This window comes from Corvus kubaryi, unplaced genomic scaffold, assembly GCF_017639235.1.
Source record: "Corvus kubaryi isolate FWS band 111438036 unplaced genomic scaffold, C.kubaryi_AGA036_p1.0 split3-73, whole genome shotgun sequence".
Lineage (NCBI taxonomy): Eukaryota > Metazoa > Chordata > Aves > Passeriformes > Corvidae > Corvus > Corvus kubaryi.
In genome coordinates this window covers 39,617,042-39,637,017 of record NW_024582091.1, presented here as the reverse complement: position 1 = coordinate 39,637,017, position 19,976 = coordinate 39,617,042, and the positions used below count along the sequence as shown (strand labels likewise).

The 19,976-nt window shown below is 39.5% G+C and overlaps 1 protein-coding gene across 1 annotated transcript; it reads left to right on the top strand.

Moving 5' to 3' along the window:
- The first annotated feature begins 320 nt into the window (after positions 1 to 320).
- IPCEF1 (interaction protein for cytohesin exchange factors 1) lies at positions 321 to 8,220 on the top strand. The gene is made up of 2 exons (XM_042016667.1): positions 321 to 551; positions 4,092 to 8,220. Exons 1-2 carry the CDS (start codon positions 387 to 389, stop codon positions 4,290 to 4,292), a joined length of 366 nt encoding a protein of 121 aa, XP_041872601.1. The 5' UTR covers positions 321 to 386; the 3' UTR covers positions 4,293 to 8,220.
- The last annotated feature ends 11,756 nt before the right edge of the window (positions 8,221 to 19,976 follow it).

Genomic DNA, 19,976 nt, shown 5'->3' with positions numbered 1-19,976 from the left:
TAGCATGTGGGGAAGGGTGAATGGGCATAGATGCTATCAGAGTTGTTTCATCCAGAGTTACTGACAGCTATTCAAAGGCTGTGATATAGTCAGAGCATTAAAGCAGCACTCTGTTAGGGGAGATACAGGCTCACATCTGTTGGATCATTACCCGATTCTTAACAACATTTGAGTTTGGAAGTATGTCTTTCTCATAGGCTTTATCACCCTAGAAATTACCCTAAGTGCCCTTAGTTTTAACTCTAATACCATTACTTTTTGACCTGTTTGAGAGCCTTGCTGATGGCTGAACATAACATTTCTGTTATCTGCTGCCACATTCACCTTCTCATACCCAATTTATTCTTTTCTTTGCAGACCAGGAAAAATGTGATGATGATGACGAGATGGAGAGACTTTACAAGTCGTTGGAGCAAGCAAGCCTGTCTCCCATTGGTGATCGTAGACTGTCAACTAAGAAGGAGCTCAGGAAGTCATTTATCAAGCGCAGCAAAAATCCCTCCATTAATGAGAAACTCCACAAAATTCGAATGCTGAACAGCACATTAAAGGTGAGTTTGCAGATCTTGCCAAGGAAAAGCTTGACAGAAAGAAAGAGTTTGGCTGAAAAAAGAAGCAGCATAGACTTCAGCCAAACTCTTAATTATGTATTTACTGAAAGCCCCAGAGAATTTTGTTAAGTTTTCCAATTTTTTTTTCTGCTTCATTGTGAATACTGATCTGTGTTACGTTGTTCAATTTGAACTGGAAGCAGAGGCAATAGCTCAGGAGGGACTCTTCTTGCAGAAGTTCCAGCTCATTTGGAAAATTTAATAAAGAAAACTTCTCTTAGTTAACTGGAAAACTTGCAAGCTCAGCTAAATGCACTAAACAGGGGAGCCTTAAAAAAGGAAGAGCAGACAAAGTACACTGATGATAAAGGACATGAAAATGACCCTGAGCCAAAAAAAGTTTTCCTTATGTGATTATTAGAGAATGTACAGGATGTGCCAAAGCTATTGTAAAGACCTGTAACTAAAATATTTTTAATAACAAAAGCATCCTGCTTTTATGTTGGAAATATATCACGAACTGGAGGAGTGCAGGGGTTCAGGAGCTGTTCCATGAAGGGACTGGTAAATCTGTCTGGAATATGGAGATTTATGGAGCTGTTTACTTGCCAGCATCAAGTGTTACGGGATTTCAAAGCCTGCTTCTGAATGGTACTGAGGGAAATAGAAAGCTTAACCACAGCATTTATATTGTAAGGTGATGAAAGAATAAATGCAGACTTGAGGCTTCACTTGTTTCTTTTCGTATGCATTTGAAGCAGGAATTGAGTATCTTGTTTCAAATGCATGTTTCTGGCATCAAGCACTGTGAGCTGGAGAAATGCATGTAAAATGGTTGGACTTGATGATCTTAGAGGTCTTTTCCAACCTTAGCAATTCCATGACTCTAAAAACTTATCCTATCAGCACAATCATTGGTTTGATTATTAGTTGCAATGGGAGGCTTGCCTTTGGCACCTCAGCCTGTATGGAAATTTCTGAAAGGTACAATTGTAAAGGGAATTGGGGAGAGAGGCATTCTTCCTGACTCCATATGAGACCTGGTGAAGTCTCTCCTTAGTATCAAAGAGTTTTCAGTGATATGACAGTGACTATTGAAATATTCATTTGCATCAGCAATAAAGGGAGCCCACCACATAACAGAAAGTTAGTTTAAAGAGTATGTGTATTTTGTAAGATAGGAAGCTTCATACAGAAACATTCTGCAAGGTTTTCCCTGACAGGAGCCTCACTAATAAATCTAAGAACCTGTTAGTACAAAATGGAGTTGTATTTTGTGGGAGAGTCACTTTCATTAGTATGGAGCATGAGCAAGGAGGACAACCGTGCATTGATTTAGCATGGGAGTATTATATGTTGTGATTAACTTAGGCTTGTCTAACACTTGTATTTAATATGGAAAAATAAGTTTTGGAGTGCTCATAACATATAAAATGTGTTGATCTCTTAGTTTTTGTTGGGGTTTTGTGGTTTTTTTGTGGTTTTTGTTTGTTTGTTTGGTGGGGTTTTTTTGGGTTTTTTTTTTCCTTTCTTCAAACTAAGAAACTGGAGTATTGGCAAGACAAATATAGCACAGACACTTTCTCATAGACACAAAGAGAGTTCTGTACTCAGCAGTGTTTAAGTTAGCCTGTCTGAAAGGCCTGCAGTGGGAAAGTGCCATATTCTTTATATCAGTGGAATTATGTGCTTTTAAAGTAAATTTTCTTAATGTATGAGATATAAGATAATTGGAAATGATCTACTGAAAATTTAAAAATCAGGAATTTTTTGCTTCTAATCCATATGTACTCTGCTTTAATTAAAACCCTATTAGTTTGAGAAGTGATTCATGCAAGTCTCAGTGCAATTTTAGACTTTTGACTCCACATATTTAACAACAGATTAACGTTGCTGCCACAATATATCATTAGCAAAACATGCTTTGAATACTTTGGAAGAGAGGGAAGCTATGTGCAGATGCATCACAGTCTTAGTGAATGTGGGAAATAGTTTTGGTGCTACAGGAGAAATTCCATGGCATGACTTCTTGCCACCAGGTTTGTCCAGTAGAAATACTTCTCTCCTTTCTACCTATCTCCTCTCTTCTTCTCTTAAGCTAACTGCACATATCCCTGCATCAATGCCAGAAGTCTTCCTAAAAGGGCTAGCACTGGGTCTTGAGGGTAGGACATGTGTAAACTACAGTTGAACAAGCTTTTTGGTTTAAAAAGCAGCAAAGGCATCCCAGAGATTGGAGCAGTTGAAGGTTTATTAGAGTAGTAGTGGGACGTGGATGTATAAACAGCTGATTGCTGCTATCAGAAGGTGAAATGAATGCATGGGAGTCCTTTCAAGGTGTTTCCAAGGCAGCCACCAGCACAGGGTGTCCTCGGGTATGATGAATGGGTAGCAGCAGGAGAAGATGGTTAGAGCTATTCCATCACTTTCACACACAGACTGGAGGCATGGAGCCTGGCAAAAGTTGTTAAGGCTTGTTATTGCAGCATGGTGCCTCCATTAAGAAGTTACACCTGCTAACTAGGGCTTCTTTATCCTGTGGTCCATTGCAGGGATAGGCAATATGGGCTGGAAAAGCAAAGTGGTTTGTTATGCCACAACATGTGAGGACATCAAAGAACATCAATATGTGAAAGGAGGATGTAATGAAGACAGAGCCAGGCTATTTTCAGAGGTGCACAGAGACAGGACCAGAGGTGATGGGTCAAACTGAAGGTTTCCCCTGGATATCAAGAAACACTTTTTTACTGTGAGGGTGACCAAGCACAGGTTGTCCAGGGAAGGTGTTGAGTATCCTTGCAGATATTCAAAAGTCATCTCCACACAGCCCTAGGCAGTCTGCAGTAGGTGGCTCTGTTTGAGGAAGGGTTTTGGACCAAATTACTGCCAGAGGTCCCTTCCAAGCTCAACCATTCTGTAGTTCTGTGACATACAGAGTCTCAGTGTCCCCGCATCTGTCACTGTTCACATCTTACAAGTGAACCAGGGTGCCTGCAATATATAGTCTGAGCTGCTCTTGCCTAAAAGTAGATACCATATTTATTAGTGGTAGCTGGTGGTAGACGGCAGCCATATGTGCTCTGGCCACTCTATTGCCAGTGCACAAATTATGTCCAAAATAGTGTGCAGTCCAGCTCCCAGAGAAAAGACATTTATAAAGTGGAATAAGTATTTTTTGAGAAAGTTAGAAATGCTGTGAATTACGGATATAAATGCTGTTGTGTCTGGTTTCATGCAAGTACTGTCTTGTTGAGAGACAGCATAACAATGTGTAATTTTCACATGAATCTTCTCTCATGAATTTTTGTTATGAAGCCTATAAAAAAAATCCAGATGAAACCATAACTGCCTTTAACTGGGAAGAATTTTTGCTGCAGACATAACTTTGACGACCTATGCTCTAAAAATGGGAACAAGCTGCAAGGAGGATGGGTAACTGTCCATCTCCTTGTGACATGAGTCTAATGTTCCCAGAGTGTTTTCGTTAGGGAGAATTATCTTGACAGTTTCTGTGGAAATAACCACTTGTTCTCTTCCTAGTGTAAGGAACATGACTTGGCCACAATTAACCAGCTGCTAGAGGACCCAAAGTTGACAGCAGTGAAATACAGAGAGTGGAGGAGCACAAATATCATGCTGGTCCAAGATATTTATCAGCAACAGGAGGTCCAGGACATGTCCACAGAGAATTGTGCGGAGCAAGAGATGACTCCACAGCCAATCACTGAAAGTGCTATTTGATCAATGGCACATGGCAAGATTTTTCTCCCTGGGTCTTCACGTACAAGCAATTTAAGCTGCTGTACTGGAGGTTTGTTTTTCGCAAGTGTGCTTCAGAAGGAAAACAACCCACTCTCCAAAGTTTTGAATGCTCTTTCAGAACTTATTTAATGTCAAAAGGGCAAGTTCACCAAGGTAAAAAAGCATGCCTGAACTTGGCCTGCGCATGTAAGTCGACTACTTAACAAAAGAGGCAAAGAAATGTTTTTCAGTTTTTGGAGAAGAAAATTGTAAGTGTCCAGCTCCTGGAGGACACAGAACTATGGAATATGTACTGTATAAATATGAGATCCTTGGGATTGTTTTAACCATGCAACTTACCTTGAAGCTAAACTGATACCGACAGGATGTAATCTACTCTACTTTTACCCTCTACGGTAACCCGATGTATGCATTTTCATCTCTGCACCCATTTACTTTCACCACTCTACCAGTTTAAACTGAGATAAGTAGAAGAGTAATTATGCATTAATTGATACTATAGACAGCTGCCAGGCACCCACTTTGGGCTTTGCCTGATGTTTAATGAGTTTCAAGTTTATTTATGGTCCAGACCAAGAAGGTACTGTCTTTCTACATGAAGAAGAGGTCTCTCAGTTTTGCTAACATGTAATTTACTCTTCAGTGAGACAAGTTTCAACTTTTTGTACGGACTTGGAAGAATTCCTTGGAAGATTATGTTCTGCTTTCTTATCTTTGACAATTGGGAGTATACAAGGTACAAGCTCATCCCAGAGTCCAGCTTAAGGAAGGTGATCAAGTTCACAAGGCAGAAGCTAAATAACTAAACTCCTAATGTGGACCTGGAAGTGTAAAACAAAGCTGCAAATATTTTTGTAAATATATGTAATTTTATGGCTTATATGAATGTGACTATGTACTGTATAGATGTTTTATTTATATATTTATATATGCTGAATTTCCTAATATAAATAGGCACATGTGGACCAAGGCCACCCAGATGCGAGTGCTTACAGATTGACTTGAAATGCCTCTTTGTTTTGTGTTCCATTATAGATCACAGTAATGGCTCTACAGCTGAGACTGCCCTGAGACATGTGCTGTGACTCTTTCTTCTGCTTTTATAGCTTTGAGTTTTAGGTGAAGAAAATCTGTTCAATTTAGGGTCTAAAAAAAAGGTTTTCTAGAAAGTTTCAAGATTTCCCTTTGGGAAAACAAAAATAAGAGGTTTTGCTGAAGGATCATGATATTTTGGCTTCATTGTCCTCAGTACAAGGTTTTGGGTTTTTGCCTTCCCCTCTTCTGAAGTATAAGGAATTTTGCAGGGTGTTGAATTTTGAAAAGGAAGAATTACCCCACTATCCTCAAATTAATGCCACTACAGCAACTGTGACAATCTGCACTTCTGTTGATATTTCATAAAGATATTTTTTGTCATTGGTTTTCAATACAGTTTATCTTTTAAAGCAAAATACACTATAGAGATGCAGCCATATTCATTTGTCTTTACACATTATGTGTTTTATCATAGCTTGACTGAGAAAAAAGGTAATGGTGTTAGTGGGAACATGTGAAATCTTTTCCACCTGTGTAGTAATTAGTTTGACTGTTGATATTGCATTTTTAATACTCAGCAGCTTTTCTTTTAAAATAGAGACATGGAAATAGATGAAAATGACTAAATGGGGAAGCAGACAGAAAACCCTGGATAGTTACAAAGCTATTCTTTTCAGGAAATCATCATATAAGCAGTGATTTCATCACTAATTCTAATTAGAAGTTAAACAAGCTTAATACCTGATGTAATTTGGTTTAGAGTAATTGCATCTTAAAAAGGGAGCCCATTTTTAGGATACTTTTTTTGTTTGTTTGTATGGATTTTTTTAAAAATAATTCTTCCACCATTCCCATGGAAATGCTGTCAATTAACTTCTGAGAGCACCCTGAAAATTAGGAGTGTAGGGATTAATCTACTTGGTCCATTTCATTTTTAACTACCTGGTGCTAAGTAATTGATAAGTACTGGAGGTCAAATTATATGTACATTTTCTATCACACATGTGAGTTTCTCACGAAACAAAGCATGTAAACACCATTTTTCTTCAAAAGCATCTTCACTTAAATGTTGAAAAGAAGCACATGCTTAAGTGGCCTGTTCAGCTGGGCCAGACAAGTCAGTGCCTTGCAGTTCTGAGCAAAGTCCTAGTCAACTCCTTTTGCTGAAGTAGATTTGCAGTATACAAAGAAAAGCGCTATGTGGCCTGTACGTGCTGTGTTGGCTCTTTTCACACTGTACTTGTACAAGCACATACACAACAGCCTTCCCAAATAGAGAGACAAACAAATGCCCTTGGACTGCCCAAGCTCTTCTATTGGTTCTGATTGATTACATAGCCTAAAATTGCTTTTAAATTACTCTCTTTCAGATGGTCAGTAGATAATTACTCTTGAACTATTGAGGCTTTGGCGACCTGCTGAGAATGGGCTCTATCACCTCTTAGAAAAGAACATAAAATTCTTGAATGGGGTTACTTTAATCCAGTTATAATTTTAACAAATTTCTGTGTTCAGGAAAACAAATGTATGGGTTTTATGCAAGTACTGTGCAGGAAGTCTAACTCCACTCTCTTCAGCTACTATATAGACTCAAAAAAATGAAAAGTGTGAAAAATGCAAAGTGAAAATTGCAGTAAAACCGGATTAATTTTCTGGCATTACTAATTACTGTGACAGTTTTTGCCTGGGTTTATCACAAGGGGTTGCCCAGCAGCGTGAAAGCCATAATCAGAGACAGAATTATGCACAAGCTGACAGCTACAGCGGGGAGCCACCTCAACAGGAGAAATTTGGACAAGTTCTTGCTCTGCGCAGTGATGCTCGGAGTAATTGGTGTTTCTTGGTCTGGATTTGGAAGACCTGCACTATTGACTCATAGCATAGGGAGCTGTGCATCCGTAGTGTGTGAATGTCAAGAAGCCTTCAACCCTCTGCCTCAAGGGACTTGCTTTGTGTACTTTTTCAGGAGAAAGTATGTGTGCATGGATATGTGCACGTGCACAATTTTTCCTCTGTCAGTAAAGCCAGCTGGTGCAGTAAATGCAACAATGGAGATTTTAACAATATCTAGTAACAATATCTAATTTCAACTCTTTCTGCAGCTTTTCTGGAATTTGAATCTCTCTGTTCTGGTGGTGTACATCTCATGAGATACCAGAATGAGGTGGGATCACATTTCCTTTCCTATAATGGAAGAGATTTCATCTGGGGATTGTGAATAATTTTTACATCTAGCTCTGATGATTCAATAAATACTAGGGTTTCACCTTGTCATGGTTTTAAGTCCAGCTGGAGATGAAGCACCATGCAGTTGCTTGCTCAGGCCCCTCTCTTTTCCCTCCCCATCCCGGTGTAATGGGGAGGAGAACTGGAGGAGAACTTGTATGCTGAGACAAAACCAGTTTTATAATTTAAAATAAAGTAAAACACAATAATAATGGTAAACAATAATAATGATAATAAAAAGGAAAGAAACCCGAACAAGTGATGCACAATGCAATTGCTCACCACCCACTGACCTGCCAGATCCCTCTTCCCAAACCCAGATCAGGCCCCCCTTCCAGGTAACCCACCTGGTTTATATACTGGGCATGCTGCTCTGTGGTGTGGAACATCCCTTTGGTCAGTTTGGGTCACCTGTCCCAGCTATGCTCCCTCTAGTTTGTATTTTGTGTACTTCCTCACTGGCAGAGCACAAGACAAGGGAAAAAGTCCTTGACTTAGTATAAACACAACTTAGCAAACAACCAAAATATCAGCGTGTTACCAATACCACTCTCATTTGGAATCCAAAACACAGCATTGTACAGCTACTGAAGAAGAAATTAACTGTACCCTAATTGAAACCAGGAATAAACAGGAATAAATAACATGCTACTTCTCTTTTTTTTGCAAGTAATTTTAATTTTGGAGGAAACCTTCATATTGAGAGAAAAGGCTGGTTTGGGACAGCCAAAGAGGGAGGGGAAGAAAAAATGTGATGGTATTTGATTTAAAACTGTGTGGAAATCCAGAATTTAAAATTATTTCTAACTTGGAAAAATTATGGGGTGTTACAGCTATTGTGTGAGCCTGTAAGCTTACATGTCTATTGCAGATTTAGTATAAAAACCTGTAGTTTTAAACTTTTCAGGTAGCAAGGGAGCCCATGTAAGCATGCATCTATGAGAGGAACTCCATGTGTTGTGGCTGGGGTTTGGGCTTTGGGCTTTTTTTGCTGTTTTGCTTGTTTAGTCATACAAAAGTAACCAATTGTAATGATGGTCCGGGCTTACTTCATTTATATGAGACATGTCTTTCTGTCTAACAGGAAGCCAAAGTGGTTTTCTTATAGTAGTAGAGCCAAAGTGGAATTTCCTGTTTTGTGTGGGGCATTTCAAAGCAGCAGACATTTTAAGATGTCAGTGAGCATTTCCGTGATGCTTGAAGATTTATCCCATTTTGGTTTGCTTCACGCTGCAACATTCTTGCATTTTTTAAAAACTGCCTTCATTATGAACTGGAACAAAATTTGAGGTGAAAAAAGGAAAACAGAACAGAAAAAGCTCTGAGCTAAGATCGTGCTGACATCCACATCTCTGCGTAGGGTAATGGGAGCTAAGTTTGCCAAAAGCTAAGAATTTCAACACTCAGAAAAGATTGTAAAGTGTTGAAAAGAATACTACATTCCTTGAAATTCACTGTGGGAGAAGTTCCAAGACCTGTCTGCTCTGGAAAAATGAATATTTTCCTAATTTGTTTCCTCCTGATCAAAATCCAGAGGGAGTGGTTTATAAGCTGGCAGCAAGCTAAAGATGAAATATGCATGTAATTCATTGATAGCTCAACAGCGTTGATGTATGATCTGGAAATGATGGACTTTAGATGACTCAGCCTGTAACACACAAAATCTATTTCTTTGGGAAAGCACTGTAGCTACCAGTGTCTGTAGCTTATGCACCCCATCTGGTCCACATGAGGTCCATTTTGAGGATGTAGGTGAATGGCCTTTCTATAGGGAAAATATCTTGTGTCATCATACCATAGCTTAGGAACCACTCCCTGTATCCTAGATACCTTAGGACCTGCCCAAATTATTCTGACTCTTGAAGTTGCTTATGGCAGTTTTATCTTCTCCCGGCTAAAAAAAAAAAAAAAAAAAAGGATATGAAAACACATCTCCCACTCCCACATGAAAAAAAAACTAGCACTAGTCTAGCAAAGATTCATGTAAGTCACCTTATTTATGAGCATTTAGCAAAATAACTCACCTGGTGAAAAGCCATTTGTGCACGCAAATAGCAGTGCTCTTGTGCAAAGCTTTCAGTGCAGGGGACTGGCCCAAGGGAAGAATGGGTGTGTTTGAACTGCACTCTATGTAGAGAGGGAAAGTCATGCACAGAGGAATATTTGCAAGGACATCTATCAGGCAGGGGCAGGGCCTGCAGCACCATGAAAGCACATGGAACCCAAATTTGGTATTTTACCTGCTGAGCCTTTTTTTTTCTTCACTGGTTTAAAACTCACAGCATAATGTTAGCACTCAGCGCTGCCTTTTTACTGCTTGTTGCCCACACGTGTGAATCAATTTTCATGGAATGATGCACACATCTTGCAGAATGAGAGCCTTATGTTTGCACTTGTCAATTAAACACTGAAATGAGAGAATATTTTGCTCAGCCTTTTTTTTTTAATTTTCACTCTTGATTTTTCAGTTTACTGCAATAAATTAAAATAAATTTTTGCTGGTTCTTTGAACAAGCAATTTCCCTGTGGGACTAATATTATTATTAAGTTGTATAATCTGGAACCAGGAAAAGTCAATGAATGGTTTGACTGAGGAATACCCTCTACTAGTTTGCAATGTAATATTTGAAACTGCTGTTAAATTAGTTAACTCTAATTGGTGGTTGTAGGCATGCTTTAGGAAGATTGGTCTCTTCGGACAGGTATGAGATGTTACTGGATTTTTTTTGGCTCACAGAGCAGCCTGTTTGCATTAAAAGAAGATTGGGATTATTGTCGAAAGGGTTTCAGTTTAGCTGGATAAGCCAGACAGGTCGCAGTATGGTGAAGGTGTGTTTCCTAGGAAATGAGCTTGTCCTAAGGGCTCGAATGAAGGAATAATATCCCTGTCTCTGTCCCCTCTGTTCTCCCAACCTTCTACATGCTGCCACTGCTTGCTTTGGGCTAGTCAGCTCATCATTTGGCACCTCTGTCAGCTCAGCCATGTCAGGCAGCAGGGAACAAGCACACCAAGCTGGATACTCATCTACAGCGATGATAACTAAAATTGCCTCATGGAGAGGTTCAGTGCCTGACAGAGTCCTCAGAAGGGCAGCAGCTGGATTCTGTAGGCAGAACCAGAAGGAAGAAGAGCTGCGTAAGTGGGAGGGAAGAGGGGGACATTTTCCTCTCAGAAGCAGAGCATTAGCTTGGCTCAGCTTCCCACAAAGTTATACCTTTGCTTCTACCAAGCAATGATTTCTCTTTTTCCCACCTGCTAGACAGGGAGTTGTGAAGACAACCCGAGGAAACAGTTTTCATGTGATCTCAGCCTGTGCTCTTGCTTTCAATGACTAATGCACGGCCAAACATTTGGTTTCTGGGCCTGAAAGCCAAATTCTACAAAAGAGCATCCAATGACATCTTTCCGTAGGATCCTTCCTGGTATGCTTGCTGCGGGAATGCTGACAGGAAAGGCAGTGGGGCACCATCTGCCTACCCTTATGCCTGCTGTAACACCACACCTCACTGGCTCGGGCTGCCTCTCGTTTGGCTCTTGCTTTTGCTTTACACCCTCTTGTGGTGGTACAAAACACAAGCTGTTCCAAAGTTTTATAAAGGTATCATTGAGTTACTCATTATGATTTGAACATTTGCCTTTTGTCTGCTTAAGAAAACCCGCTGGGCTTTATTGGGCTTGCTTCCTGTGAGCTTGGGCATTCCCTGTGAGCTTGGGATGAGCATGATCACTGGCAACAGAAGAGGGCAAATGCTCCATCCCTGGCATCTGACCCTATTTCATCACTGCTTGTTTTGGAATGGCTCAGTCGTCATTCTTCTTATTATTGTGGCTTTTTATTATTGCTGGAAGAAAGTGCCTACTGTCAGTGAGGAAGTTCCTGTATTATCTTCTTGTTCTCAAGAGATATCCTCGTTGTCACTAGGGGATGTTTCATACTGTCTAACAGAAGCCTTGGCAGTACATGGGATACAGAGTACAGTGACAAACTGCTGTTATTTTGATGGGGAAACGTGCATCTTTCCCCTTTCCACTTCTTGGCAAGTGGTGTCAGTCTTGGGCCGACAAACAAGTTCTTGTACGGCTGGTGGGAAAACACAGCTTCTGCAAACGGGTCTCGGCGTGTTCCTGATGAAGAAAACTTATCCCTCAGCACAGCCTGCTGGCTGCTGGCAGCACGACAAGCAAGGGGGGAAATGACAGGTTTGTATGTGAGAGGGGAAACAAAAATAAGAGGTTTTGCTGCAGGGTCCTGGTTTTTTTTTTTGCTTCATTGTCCTCCGTAAAAGGTTTTGCGTTTTTGCCTTCCCCTCTTCTGCATGTGTACAACTGTGTAATGGTCTCAGTCCACATTTGAGGAAGTTTTGCAGAGAGGTGACAGCATTTACTGCAGGTGTGAACATGGAGGTGCTTCTGGGACACCAACCCTCTGCAGACGTGAAACAGAAGCAGTAAAATGAAACCGAGGTCAGTCTGGGGATAAAGATGCTCTATGAGGAAGAGTGAGTGAACACCTGAGTGGCAAAGGCAGACACAAAGAAAGGAGAGCTGGTAAATCTGGGGGTGTGGAAAAGGGGTAATTTTGCCTGTGGAAAAATGGGTGGCAAGAGATCAGCGGAACACCACAACTGGCCATACAACTAATGTCTCAGAGGGGAGGATTTTTAGTAGCTGGCTATTTAGCATCCACATATCTCATCCAGCAATTTGTCAAAGCTGTTTTGCAGAGCACCCTGAGGGTTCAGATGTCAGAGATTGTTTTATGGAAAATGCAGTTAAGGTCCATAGTGTGTTTCTGTCCCTTGTGAAATGTTCTGCACATGCCTGATGAAACCCCAAAGCCACTATCATGTTGTGTCACAGGAAAATAGCTGAAAAGTCAGAAGCATTTCCAATGTCCTCAACCCCTGCAATGGCAGCCATGTCCTGGTAATGGACGGGCCTGCCTGTGCTCTTGCAGCCCCGTTGCTGAACTAGGATGTTTGTTTCTAAGGTGCATTTTCCTAAATCTTATTTTTTTACAGATAGTAAATTCAGTTCACTTTGGCTAGCATTGCTGCTGTTACAGCAGCAATGAAGATGACTCTGATAGTAGTGTCATTGGCTGTGAAATTTGGAAATTTTGCTCTACAAATGTCAGGAGGAGCTCCAAATAAGATTTCATACTCTTGCAAAACACACATATCACCTTCCCAGATAGATGTGATATTTCATCATGAGCATAATTTGTTTTCTGTGAAGCAATTTATTCTGTTCATCTTGCTGAAATTGAGGCAATTCAGGTGGCTGTGTTGTTGCTGAAATGGGTTTTCTAACACAAGAAAAAGAATGACTTATGGTGCTGATACTATTTGGAAGAAGCAGATGAGAATCTCAGGACTGAGGCAGCAAACAAAGCTCAGCACTTTGGAGACAATGACACAAATGATATCTTGAAAAGAGGATATGGAAATTTAGCTCATTAGAGAGAGAAAAGAAGCCTATCCCATAAGGAATCAGAGAAATGATGAAGGCAGAGTTTGTGTGACAGCACTGTTCATACAAAAATCAGTGTGTGAAGTAACCCCTGGGAATAAAGTTCAGATGCAGGAAGGTATTGACTGGTTGAGGAGCACAGCTGCTCTGGAGGATTGTAGGGTGACCTGGTTGGGCTATAACCCCGGCAGGACTGGACAGCTCATCAGCTGACATCTGGAACTAGCTTAATGACACAAGCTTGGCAAGAGGATCCCATGGAAAGAGAAACACAGGATGCAAAACTACCTTAGTTCCTAAGTTCCATTTGTTTCATAGACACCACCTGGCAAGGTAAGCAGAGCATCCAGACATAGTAAAACCTGTCTTGGTGTCAAGACAGGATGGGAAGGTGACATGAGGGAAACCACAGTAGGTTCAGTTCCCAATGACATGTTTGTATGTAGTAGGCAGCTGCAATAGGTCAGCACCCTGGGCCTGAAACATGATGGCACTTTTGGCAGTGTTCACAATTCAGTTTCTCCAGCCTTCAGTCTTCCAACGATTTTGCTGCTTTGGAAGATATGAAATCCCAACACATGGGTTTACACCTTCCCTGATAAACTATTTACATCCTGGGTAGGAAACGTTGATAAATTCTGTTTATAGCTTAAGGGAAGCTACAGAGACATGCACAGCTGCCTAGCAAGACATGGCTATCTCTGGATGCCATCTGCAGCCTCCCAAAGTTTCACAGTAAAATGACTTTGGATAAGGATCTTTGCAACCATTTCATACTCCTACTTGTCTGTCAAAATTTACAGTAAAGATCAGAAAAATAACTATACACAAACCTGTATTCAGTTCTTAATGTAGCATCAAATTAATTCCACTGCACCAAATTAACCCTTGGCATTAGCTGAAGAGAGAGATATGTGTTTTCCTTTGATTCAGTGAAAGTTTTGGAATAATTTGTAGCTGCAGTATCAGGCTAAATTCCTAAGTGCTACATTAGTGAGGAATATAAAAGTAGTGTAGATCAAGATGAAAGAGAGACATTTATTGTGTATTGCTCCAATTAATAATTTATAATCCAGTAGGCTTTTCTGGAATACACATAAATTTGCACATACCCACAGATTCACAGATTAAGGTGCAACAAAACACCTTGAGCTTGAAGAAAGCCTGTAAACTATTGAACACTCACTGTATTTTTTTTCTTCATAACACTTTTTATATAACATTTTATTTCACTGTTCTTTTCATCATAAACTTAAAAAAAAGAGTAATGCTTCTTTTAACACTCTCATTGATATCTCTGATAAAAGCCCAGCAGCAGCCATCAAATACATTATTAGAAACTATGCATTCAAAAGGAAGAATGATTTCTACAAAAGAATAGGACAAGAAAGAGCGTTGCTGCCGTGTTGGAGAAGAGGCAGCAGTAGTTCCACTGAACTTACACCAGACAGAAGGTAAAACAGCAACAGTGGGGGAGCGGAAAGGGGAAACCTTATTAGGACAGCCTGTGGAGATAATCACCTATGTGACATTTAAAATTTGCCCTAAGTTGTACTCCATTATAGGTAAAACTGCATAATAAATTTATTTATACTGTTTACTTTCTTCTTCTCACTCACTTCTAGACTGTATTTTATTACTGACTATGTAAGTTTAGGAGATTTGCTGAAGTTTTGCCATTGTTACCTAAAATCTACTGCAACTAGGGACCTGTATTAAGCCAAAACACTGTGAGGATTTCTTTAGATGGTGTTTTGCTCATCCCTCACAGGCAAAACCACCAATCCAGAGATTTGAAAGCCAAGCCCAAATGCTACAACCTTCTGTTCAGACTTTCTACAGAAGCACTCTGCTAGTCTTTTACCAAGTCCAAGTGGTCCCAACACATGATGTTTTGCTTTAAGAAAAGTGGAAAGGGAGGGTATTCTTGACTCAGTAAGTTGAAGTCCCATTATACTTCCACAATACTTCTGTCTAAAACATCTCTAGTACATGTATTTTCACAGGGGAGCCACCTGAATTGGCCACTGCTTCACTTCCTACCAATTGCAATCCTTTCCCGACTGTTTAAAGACCCCTTGCTATTAAAGGGACTAAAACTTCCAACTGGTGAAGGGTCTGGAGCACAGGTCTTAGGAGGAGTGGCTGAGGGAGCTTGTGGGTATTTAGCCTGGAGAAAAGGAAGCTTATGGGAGACTTTATTGCTCTCTGTGACTGCCTGAAAGGAACTTGTAAGCAGGTGGGGGTCTCCTCTCCCAGGTAACAAGAGATGGGAAGAGAGGAAATGTCCTCAAGTTGCTCCAGAAGAAGTTTAGATTGGATATTAGGAAAACATTCTTCATGGAAAGGCTTGTCAAGCATGGGAATAGGCTGCCCAGGGAAGTGGTTCTGATCCCTGGAGTTATTTAAAAGATGTATAGATATGGCCCTTGGTGAAGTGGTTTAGTGGTGGGCTTGGGAATGCTGAGTTAATGGTTGGGTTTGATGACCTTAGAGGTCTTTCCAACTCAAGTGATTCTATGATTCTACTTCAGCTCAACCAATAGACAGAAGTACAGGTAGTATGTACAGTTACAAGTTCATTACCAGTGTAATTCCACTGGTACTTCATACAATGAACATGGGGTTTCTCTGCCCCATCTAGTGCATCATGGTTTTCTTGGGAGAGAACAAAAGCTTTCTTACAATTATCTCATATTCAACTTCCAAATTACAGAGATGATGATGGCAGTATAAAAGGAACATAAATGCACTATTAAAAGCTTTTAAAAAATTAGTCTTCTGTTGCTCCATAATGAACTGCATTAAGCCAGAGACCATCAGCACAGGGGGAGGTTATAGTTATTAGCAACACCAATGGGAGGCCTCCTGTTCAGAGTTCAACTGGTGATATTTATCTTCTCCATTGCCAAGAATTAATGTCAATACATGACATTCTGATCCATCATAATTGGATACTTTGATGTGGTCTGATCCTCTCTTGAAAATAAGAGTCTCATAAACATTGTATAATAGCTTTTGTGTTAGTCAGTGTTATGATGCTACCATTCTCTGTTTTTATCTAATAGCATTACGATACATGGAAGCAATCTTGATTTGTAAATCTTTCAGAGTAAGAAATTTTGTCTGCCTTCATCATCAGACCCCTTATGACATTTGGATCTACCAGGCTGTATTTATCCCTCTGACTCAATGTACAGGATTCTGGGAAGAATGAGTTCTTCTGATGCTGCCTACTGACAGCTTTACAAGAGAAAAATAAAATAGATATTTACAGAAAGAGAGTGTGACAGTAAACTGATGTGCAGAAACAACGTGATGCATCATTTACATGTGAAGAGTCTATGCCTGGAGCTTGCCTGCTCCCTGTTCTTTTGTCTTCTGTTCTCTGGAACATTAGATACAAGAAAATATCCCAATGAAGGAATACAAAAAAAGCAATTAAATTTGAACAGCCTGTATCATCTCTGCACTATTGCGTAAACCAAGAAAACATTTAATATAAGAGGTTGAATATGTACATTTGCAGCATTGGTAAGCAGTGAGAGAGAATTCAGATTATCCTGAACTAAACTGCACCTTGTTCACAAATATATTGCCTCCTTGAAAAATTGAAAAGAAAATAACTAGTTGTTAGAAATCTGTGGTGGAAAAAAGTTTTGTGCCTGCTTTGCTTTCTCCTAATTCTTATCCCACAGAAAGAAAATAAGTAAGTAATGGATATTTTGAACTAAACAACCACAATCCTACACATTGAAGAAAATGTTTGATACAAAGCAAAAACTGAAAGAACATCTTTCCGTTTATTTGTACAAAAAGGCTTTCAAGAGAACATGATCTTAAAAAATTAGTTCTGAGAAAATAAAATAACTCAGAAGTAGGTCACTGAAAAAAATTATTAAATTTGGAAAATCAGAGCTAAACTGTTTTTTGTAAATTTGGCAAAACACTGACCTTATGTAGAAAACTGCTTTGGTCAAAAAGACCCCAACACACCAGAACCAGTGAAAAATAGGTAGCAAGGACAGGGACACCCCCCAGAGGACCATGTTTTCAGGCAACCCACACTGGGGCAGGGACCCACTGGAGGACACCAAAGTAGTACTTTCACCGCTGCAGTTGGTATATTGTTGTTTTCTAGAATTTTTCCCGATTACCTGAATCCTTATGAAAACTTTGTGTTAATTAGCAAGAATTAGTTGAGACTGTTTTGCCCATGACACAATCACTATAAAGGCCCTATTTTTTTATTAATTTGGAGATACGGAAGGGCATGATGTAGATTTCTAAGGTTTCTTCCCATTATTCAAAATGAGAGTAAGATACCTGTAGCACAGGTAAGCCTACTCATGCTGCCTTGACTTTAATAACAATAAAACCAAAAAGACAAAGAGTTCAGCTGTTGATGTCTCCCCCCCTTTGTTAGCTGAGTGAACAGGCACAAGCCAGCTCAAAGCCAGCTCAACCGTGTATTTCTTCTGCTAAAGCATCTGCAGGTACACTCAGCTGCATTCCAGCTCCAAGAGAGACAAACTCACACAGACTTGGGTTCATGGAGTCTGTCTCTGCAGTGGAAAATGTCAATTCCAGGATCGAGCACCTCTTGTCAAGGGGACACTTAAGTAGGAAATCTCTTCAATTTTCCTCTTCCCTTACATAGAGGCTCCTGAAAGTAAACAGGGAATTGGCTGATGTAGTTGCCAGGATATTCTCCATCATATTTGAAAAGTCATGGCAGTCAGGTGTAGTCCCAGGTGACTGGAAAAAGGGAAACCTTGTACCTGTCTTTAAAATGGGTAGAAAGGAGGCTCCTGGGAATTACAACCATATCAGCTTCGCCTCTGTGTCTGGGAACATCACGGAACTCCTAGAAGCTATGTCAAGGCACATGGAGGACAGGGAGGTGATTTGGGACAGCCTGTATGGCTTCAACAAGGGCAAATCCTGCCTGACCAACCTTTTGTCCTTCTACGATAGAGTGACTACATTGCTGGGTGAGAGAAGGGCCTTGGATGTCATCAATCGTGACATAGGTAAGGCCTCTGACATGGTCTCCCACAATATCCTTCTCTGTCAGTTGGGCACATATGGGTTTGATGGGTGGACGGTTCAGTAGATGAGAAACTGGTTGGACAGTCACATCGAAAGAGCAGTGGTCTAAGGCTCAATATCCAGATGGACATTGGTGACAAATGGTGTCCCTCAGGGGTCTGTATTGGGATCAGTGCTATTTAATGTTTTCATCACAAATGTGGACAGTGGGGTTGAGGGCAAATACACAAGAAACACAGACATTTTTATTAAAGGTTTACAATGCAGATACAGAATTTGTGTAATGATATGCTACTTACTGCAAAGCACTACCAATGAACATTTAAATCTGGAAAAAAAAAACAACCAAAGACACTTTTCTTACTTTTTGCTAGTGTTCTAATAAAATTTACTTCCTCATATCCTTAAACCATCAAGGCTGCAACATTATTACTGCTAAATATATTTACAGTCAGGTTTCTCAATTGTTGAACTGCAGAAACAAAAAATATCCTTAAAATTATTTGGCTGTCTGCTGGCAAGTCACAGTATGTTGCTTGTGCACTTCATCCAAAGTAGAGAAGAAATAAAGACTTCAATCAATTATGTAAATTTTGTGAAAACTGAACTTTTGACTATTCACAAAACTATGATCCTAAGTTTACTTAAACAAGTTTTTGGTCTATCAGTTAAGACTTTTCAAATATTCATTCAATACTTTAAAATTCTTTGAAATTGTTGTCTGTGAGCATGTCAGACTGCTCTGAACCCATCAGGTAGTAATGATGTCATAGGATGGTAATCCATTTGCATCTAGTGTATTCTATGTTGGTTTTGTTATTTAAAGAATACTGCTGTGTGGTAAAAAACAATACAATAACTTCTTCCAAGTGCCTATCTTATGCTGTTTAAAAATTAGATGCAAAACCTCTTGGAATGGTGATGACTGGGTTAAACTTTAATGATGACTATGAGGTGATACAGCTAAACTAACACAAAATTAAACATAAATCCATATGACAACACAGTGGAATTTTCAACAGAAAGAGAAAAAAAAATAAGGCACTTCTGTTATATTTAGCTTCATATTCTGCTGATACATAGGCTACATATTTAGCTTCAACACAGTGATGAAACTCAAATAATCCTTTAATTTACAACTTGCAAGGATGTGGTCTTCAATCTTTATTATGCAGTCTATGGCAAAACCAAACAATTTCACATTGTATAACCTTATTGTTACACAGACTTTAACAATGAAAATAAGAAATGCATTTTGGCTGCAGAAAGAAAAAAGACAAAAAAACCCCTGTTCCATATAGTTGTATTTTAGAATACACTTAAATTCATCAAAGTACATTTCCCCCCAGTTAACTACTGATGATTTATTTACAAAGCAAGTAAAGCAATGTCTAGAAAATGCCATTGCACCACAAATTATCTACATGAATATTTCTATTTTTCATACTAGAAAACAGCTAAGAAGGCATTTGCTGCAGTACAATGTTTCTTCCTGAAATACTAATGTGTTTTAGCAGCTAATACAAAATACAGATGCAGGATGTATTATCTTAATTAGAAAAGCAAACATATTATGGGTTTGGTTAAGAAAAAACTAGATAGTGAATTTTTTAAAATTTCTTTTTTAAAAAAGGTCTAGTGCATTAACTGCTCCAACTACTTCACATAGGGGCTGTCGTTTGCCTACAAATTGAAAATGCTGCTGACAGAGCAGCTGAAATTTGAGTAACTACTTGAAAGAGAAGACATCATCAGTCTGTGCAAGCTCTGACAGGCTTATAGCTACATTTTTATTCACAATTTATGTTAATATATGCTGTTTTGGAGATCATTTGACAATCAATAACAATGTGGAATACTTTCATTTACTCAACTCT